This window comes from Podarcis melisellensis (assembly GCF_964234715.1).
Source record: "Podarcis melisellensis genome assembly, chromosome: 10".
NCBI lineage: Eukaryota > Metazoa > Chordata > Lepidosauria > Squamata > Lacertidae > Podarcis > Podarcis melisellensis.
This window is the reverse complement of record NC_138542.1, coordinates 48,552,748-48,558,769: the sequence shown is the minus strand read 5'-3', so window position 1 is coordinate 48,558,769 and position 6,022 is coordinate 48,552,748. Positions and strand designations below refer to the sequence as shown.

The window sequence follows — 6,022 nt, the reverse complement described above, 5'->3', positions numbered from 1 at the left end:
CCAGCTGTCTTACGTTTTTTTCTCTCCAGGAGGCAAAACTCCACACTCGGTTTGTGTGTTTTGGAATAGGAGTGGCTGCAGTCCTTCAGCCCAAACATGTTGATATCTTCAGGAGCATGTCACCAGTTTCTGCTTGTCATAGTATTTGAAAATGGTCATAGGATAGATAATTTCCATCAGGCTTAAAAGACAAAGGAATAGAACCTAGAGATGAAATCTAGGGCATTAAAACTTTTGTTTTGGAACTTGGGACTTAACGTTCTCTGATGGGTTAAGGCAGGTATGGGTCCCTCCTGTTGCTTGTTGGGCCCCCAACTCCTATCAGCCCCAGCCAGTATGGCCAACAGTCAAGGATGGATGAGAGTTGTCCTCCAATGGCATATGGAGGGCTACAGGTTCTCTCATCCCTGATGTGCTGCCATTGAGAGAGAAGCATACAGGGTCTTTATTGCTTGTGAATTGCTGCTTGCAGTCTTCTGGCAACCTTTGGAGATACCAGAAGCAAACACCCTGCTGCTTCTGTTGTTTTCAGCTGGTCCTGCCTTATGGTTGACCTTTCTATTTCCAGCCTCGGATAACACACTGCTGCAAACTAGGAAACAAGGCACTTGCCATCTTGCCTTACTGGAGGATCAAAAGGTTTGGATGGGAACAGAATCCTGACAAAGACCCAGAAAACGAAATAGGCCACAATTGGCTACATTTGCAATATTGCTTGTACAAAGCTAAGGCATTGATCATTTCAAATTTCATAAATATGTCAAATGCTACAATTTTATATTTAAGTTATAAGACGATGTATGCTGGTAAAGCAGTAAAAATGGGTTTGATAAGAAGCTTAGTATTGCATATATTTGGTTTCTTTTTCTTTCCCTCCACCCCCCGCCCTGCCCCAGTCCTCAAGATTTCTAGAAAGTGTACATCGCTTGTTACAGATGGTGGCAGACTGAGTCCAGCAGCAACTGGGGGCCCTCAGATTATCCCCCCCCACTGCATTTATGTGTTTCCACAAACTCTTTGGTCACCCCCACTGATTTTTCTTTGTGGGGGGTTGCGTCCCACTCTCAGCAGAGTTCCACAGAGTTCTAGTCTTGTGAGCAGCTCCAATATGCTTTCTGCCGTTCACTTGCTTTACTCTGGCCAAAGTTAATGTTTGAAATGTAGCTAGTTAGTAATTGAGCATGTGCTGGATCAGTGCCCAAGTTTTTGGGGTGCTTAAGGTGAAGGCTTAAGCATTTCTCCAGTTCCCATCAGCTGCAGCCAACAGGAAGGATGGGAGTTGGAATCTAGCAACAGCTGAAGAGCCAAAGGCTCCCCATTCTTGTCCTTAGATTACCCATCTCTGGTTATCGTAGAAAACAAACCAATGACAGACACTACCTTTGGTAGCACCAAAGACGCAACTGACCAAATGGCAGGGGAGCATAACTTGCAGTTCCTCATAAGTCAGGGACACCTCACATTTTGGGTTTCATATCAGTCCCACCTCACTTGTGGTCCTTGCAGATGCTTTCTGCTACCCAGCATTGTATCTTTGACTAGCAGCAGTTGAATATTAAGTGGGACATGAGCTGATGTGGGATGTCCCAACAAATATAGGACATGGGAGAGAGAGGGGTGAGGCCTGCAGGTGGCTCCTCCACACAGCCTGCATGGCCTCGAAAGAGAAAAAGGGTTGGGCATTTCCTCAGCTCTTCGTGGCTTGCTTAATCCATTCCATTACACTGGTGATCCTGGTGTAGACCCCGTAGTAATTCGGACGTGCACATCCCATTCCCCAGCTCACCAGGCCAGCTAGAAACCACCTGCCGCTCGGCTCCTGACAGGCAAGGGGTCCCCCAGAGTCGCCCTAGGAAGAAAGGAGAAGGAAAAAACACCAGTCAGGTCAAGGGGAAAAAGTGGAAGAGAAGGAGACAAATCGGAGAAATGTGCTTTGAAACTGGCCATGCAATGAGTTGCATGGAAACAAGAAAGTTTGTTGGCAAGGGCCTGAGAAGACCTTTCTGTGCCGTGGGATGTGGTGCACCCAGTTACCTGGCAAGAGTCCTTCTTTCCATCGTGGTAGCCAGCGCAGAGCATCTTGGACGTAACCTGGTAGTGATAGGCTTCATTGCACATGTCCTGCTGCACTAGCGGCACACTCACCCTTTGCAAAATCTTACTGCTGGGACCTGCATGTCGGGTACAAAGGTCAGCAAGATTGACTGAAGGAAAAAGAAATCCTACCTCCTCATGAAATTCTCCACAACACATATTTTATTCCACATTTGCATTTCCTACCCATTCAGTAGGTCTTAGGCAGGAGAAGCAGTGAAAACCTCCCCATATATCCACTCCCCCAAACAAGCTTATTGGCAAACCCGATACTTTGAAATACCATCCATACGCCTGCATGATTTTCTGGAAAGATTCGCTAGGGGGAGCTTGGGAGCATCTTACTGCAAAGCAGGTTTCAGCGATAACATTCTGCCTTAGCTTGTCATACTACTTTATGATGGTGAGTTGGGTTTTTGACAGGACAGGACTCACCTAAGCATTGTACATGCACCGTTTCTGCAAAACTCAAGAGGTGTTCTTGCAAGGTTGCTGCTGATTGCATGGCTTCAGTTAGATTCTTTTTTTTTTAAAGCTGCAGAAAGGGGACTCTTGGAAAGGATGTGATATATATATACTGCGGATTACCTCCTTCCTTAGTTGCACCCCAGCCTGTGATCCAGCACAGGAGGCCTGCCTCAAAGAGATGAGAGCTGGCAGGCAGACATATAGGCTGGATGAAGGCTGAATAGATGACTGGGTGGTCGAGCTGCAGCAGCGCCACGTCGTAGTCATGGCTGTCCTCTTCATAGTACGGGTGCTGCAGGATACGAATCACCTTGAAGGAGACCTCGTTTGGGCTGCTGACATTCAGAAGCTGCTTGCCAAGGTAGACTGTCCAGACAGTGGGGGAAGCCTGCCTGGAAAGCAAAAGGGGAGGGAAGGGTTTCGGCAAGATCTTTGCACGCATGCAACTCCTGTTCTCCAGCTCCCTAAAGACTGCTCAGGTGGAGGATCTTGCCTCACACCAGGTCACACTATTATCCACCTAGCTCAGCGTTGCTACTGAGAGCATAAGATGAGCCTGCTGGATCACACCAATGGCCCATCTAGTCCGGCATCCAGTTCTCACAGTGTGGGTGACCAGTTCTGACTGGCAGCAGTTATTCCCCTTACTAGCTACCTGAGCCTTTCACCTGGAGATGCCCTGAATCGAACCTGTGAACTTTGGGTCCCTTTGGGCTGTGGCCTCCTCCCTTTTCCATTAGCAGTGTGCCCCCTATCTGCAGAGGTCTACAATTACAATTCCTTAGCTGGAGAATTCTGTTGCATTCTGAGCTGACTGGTTCACCCTGGGGGACGTTGGAGTCAAATAAAGGAGGCCCAGAATAACAGTAGACGTGGACCCAAACATCATCAGGTAGAGATGGGAGGCTTATCTGAGTGGTGGCTAATGAACTACTTGAATTGTATCCTATCTAGAGGTTCCAGCTCTCCTTCCCCATCACCCCTATTCACCTGTCATCCAGGAAGCAGTGAGCGGCGGTGATCACCCAGCGATCTGCAATCAGTGTCCCACCACAAACATGGTGACCCCGCACCTGGAGACTAGCTTGCCATGGCCACTCCCCTTCCACAGAATGGGCACCACCCACAATGCGGTTCAGTGCAGGTTGCAATCCACAGTCTGAGGAAAGAGGGAAACAACTTAAAATCAAGTCCTTAAAAAACAAGGACTGGAGCCATCCCCATCTTTTTTGGCACCTCCTGTAAATCATCACCTCAGAAGACAGACAAACATGTTCGCCTTGTGCTTATTATAAACAAATACTATTGATGCAGAAAGGCAAGGATGGTGCCTCAGCATAATGTGAACCAAGCATTTTGGATCATCTCCAAGCCGAGCATTTAACTGCAGTGCTTCTGCCGCATCCCTGAAGGCCCACCCTGACAGCACTATTAGCAAGACATCATTATTACCATCTGAGATGCTAACAGGGATGGGAAAGCTGTGTCCCTCCAGATGTTGCTGGACTCCAGCTCTCATCAGGCCCAGTCAGCATGGCCACTGGTCAGAGATAGCGAGAGTCCTGGCACATCAACATCTGGAGGGACACAGGCTCCTCATACTTGCTTTAACAGCATAGTCCTAAGCATGTCTATTCAAATGTCAGCCCTGTTACAGGGGTGGGGGAACCTGGTTCTCTCTAGAGATAATTGGACTACAACTCCTATCAACCATGTTCAGTGGTCAGGAATGATGGGAGCTGTAGTCCAACAGTACCTGGAGAACCACAGGTTCCCCATCCCTGTCCAATTAAGTTCAATAGGACTTATTTGCAGGTTAGTGTGTATGGGCAGAGGCCCCATGGACTCAGCTCATGACAGAGGGATCTTCTTTAGAGCCCCTCTGCCAATACCACTATAAATAGAAGGGTCTCCTCTGATTTGGCTGCCCACACTATTTTTAACTAGGGCAGATCTTCTATTAACATCTCACCACAGTGCATCTCATCAGAGCGATCCTTGCAATCAGGGACTGAGTCACACTGAGGGTTGGGTTTCTTCACGCAGCTCCCATCAGCACACAGGTAAGTGAAAAGTCCACAGGGAACTCCTGGAAGGAGAGATTTGTGGAAGTAGAAAGGAAGGGGAAGTGTTACTTCTACCAGGTTGTATTCAACTAAGTTTTAAACAGAGTAGACCCATTAAAATCAATGGATCTAAGTTGTGTATATTAATGTCATGGGCCTACTTTGAGTAGGCATAGCACTGAATACCATCCACTGCTAAAACTACTTTCTCTATGCCCAAAATGCTTGCCTGGCACCAGCAGTGTGCTATACAGACTGTTAGTGGCTAGCATGCAGCACTGCTTGCCTGACCTCCCGCCACTGCCATCATTAGGAAGGATGAAATGGTGAGGTTATATTGGTGGAGACTATATGGTGCTCCTGCTGCTCTGCTTACGCCATGCTGACCTCACTGCCACCTTACCCCTTCTCTTCACAACACACCATGGTAACAGCAGTGACATGAGGTCAGATAAACAGCATTGCCCCAGGCCCCTGACTGCTACTGGAAATTACATGGTCAATTGCCCCATAATATTAAATAGTGAAGTGGCCTATATTTTCGGGGGGGGGGGAGAAATGGGGTACAGCCCTCCTTGACCTCAGGCATAGGCCAACATGCCTGACTTCTCCCCCTCCCCAATTTGCCCAATCAAAAATTCTCTGGCCGGAATAGGCAGCTGTAAGGGGGCGGAGGGAAGCAAAATGATGGGTGGTGTAAATACTGGGGTTGATGGGGTTGGACAAGTGATATGACGGAGACACTACAGATACATTATGGACAAAGTATGATCAAACTATGTTATGTTATAACCTTTTTTTTTTTAAAAAAGCAAAACACTAAAATGCTTAGAAGTGGCCATGTGTTTTTATAAAAAGGCAACTGGGAGGAACCCCCAATCCAGGAGGGAAAGGGTTAACTTGTTATCCTCGTGTCATCTTCCCACTGAAACTGCTATTTATCCCCAAAGAAGCTGTTTGCTGCAGGAAGATCACTATTGGCAATGCAGTGACATTGACATAACATTCAGAAGGATAAATAAGTATCCTTTGTTAACACTCTGCCCTGTGACGCCAAAGTTCTGGAATGGTATTCTAATGTAGGTTCCTGACTCCATTACCTTCATTGCATTGTTGCTCATCACTCCCATTGATGCAGTCCTGGTGTTTATCACAGACCTTGGAGAACTCAATACACGTGCTGTCCTCCTGACACTGGAATTTTGCAGGGCATACTGGCAAATTTCAAAACACAGGAAGAGAAGAGGGACTGAGATGGGTGTTGGGAGTCTTCAAGCTGAAGAAGGGCAGAGGTGGGGCGGACTATTATTTTATTTTGGGCCCCTCCCATTGTGCTTTTTTTGTGCTTTCATGATGATTTGTGCTCATGATGGCAATTATACACGATCCCACTT

The 6,022-nt window shown here is 47.3% G+C and overlaps 2 protein-coding genes across 3 annotated transcripts in view; both read right to left on the bottom strand.

The window, feature by feature from the left end:
* Positions 1-6,022, bottom strand: part of SSTR3 (somatostatin receptor 3) — a gene marked incomplete at its 5' end in the record, with an annotated part of 238,607 nt that overhangs the window by 112,143 nt on the left and 120,442 nt on the right. The gene's annotated exons all lie outside the window — the stretch shown is intronic.
* Positions 757-6,022, bottom strand: part of TMPRSS6 (transmembrane serine protease 6) — a 32,527-nt gene continuing 27,261 nt past the window's right edge. For both annotated transcript variants that reach the window (XM_081928246.1, XM_081928247.1), the window contains 6 exons: positions 5,729-5,842; positions 4,535-4,651; positions 3,553-3,721; positions 2,683-2,954; positions 2,035-2,171; positions 757-1,849 (listed from right to left, as the gene is read on the bottom strand). In XM_081928246.1, the coding sequence (XP_081784372.1) occupies positions 1,688-1,849; positions 2,035-2,171; positions 2,683-2,954; positions 3,553-3,721; positions 4,535-4,651; positions 5,729-5,842 (971 nt within the window). In that variant the 3' untranslated portion in view covers positions 757-1,687. The remainder of the gene's footprint in view (positions 1,850-2,034; positions 2,172-2,682; positions 2,955-3,552; positions 3,722-4,534; positions 4,652-5,728; positions 5,843-6,022) is intronic.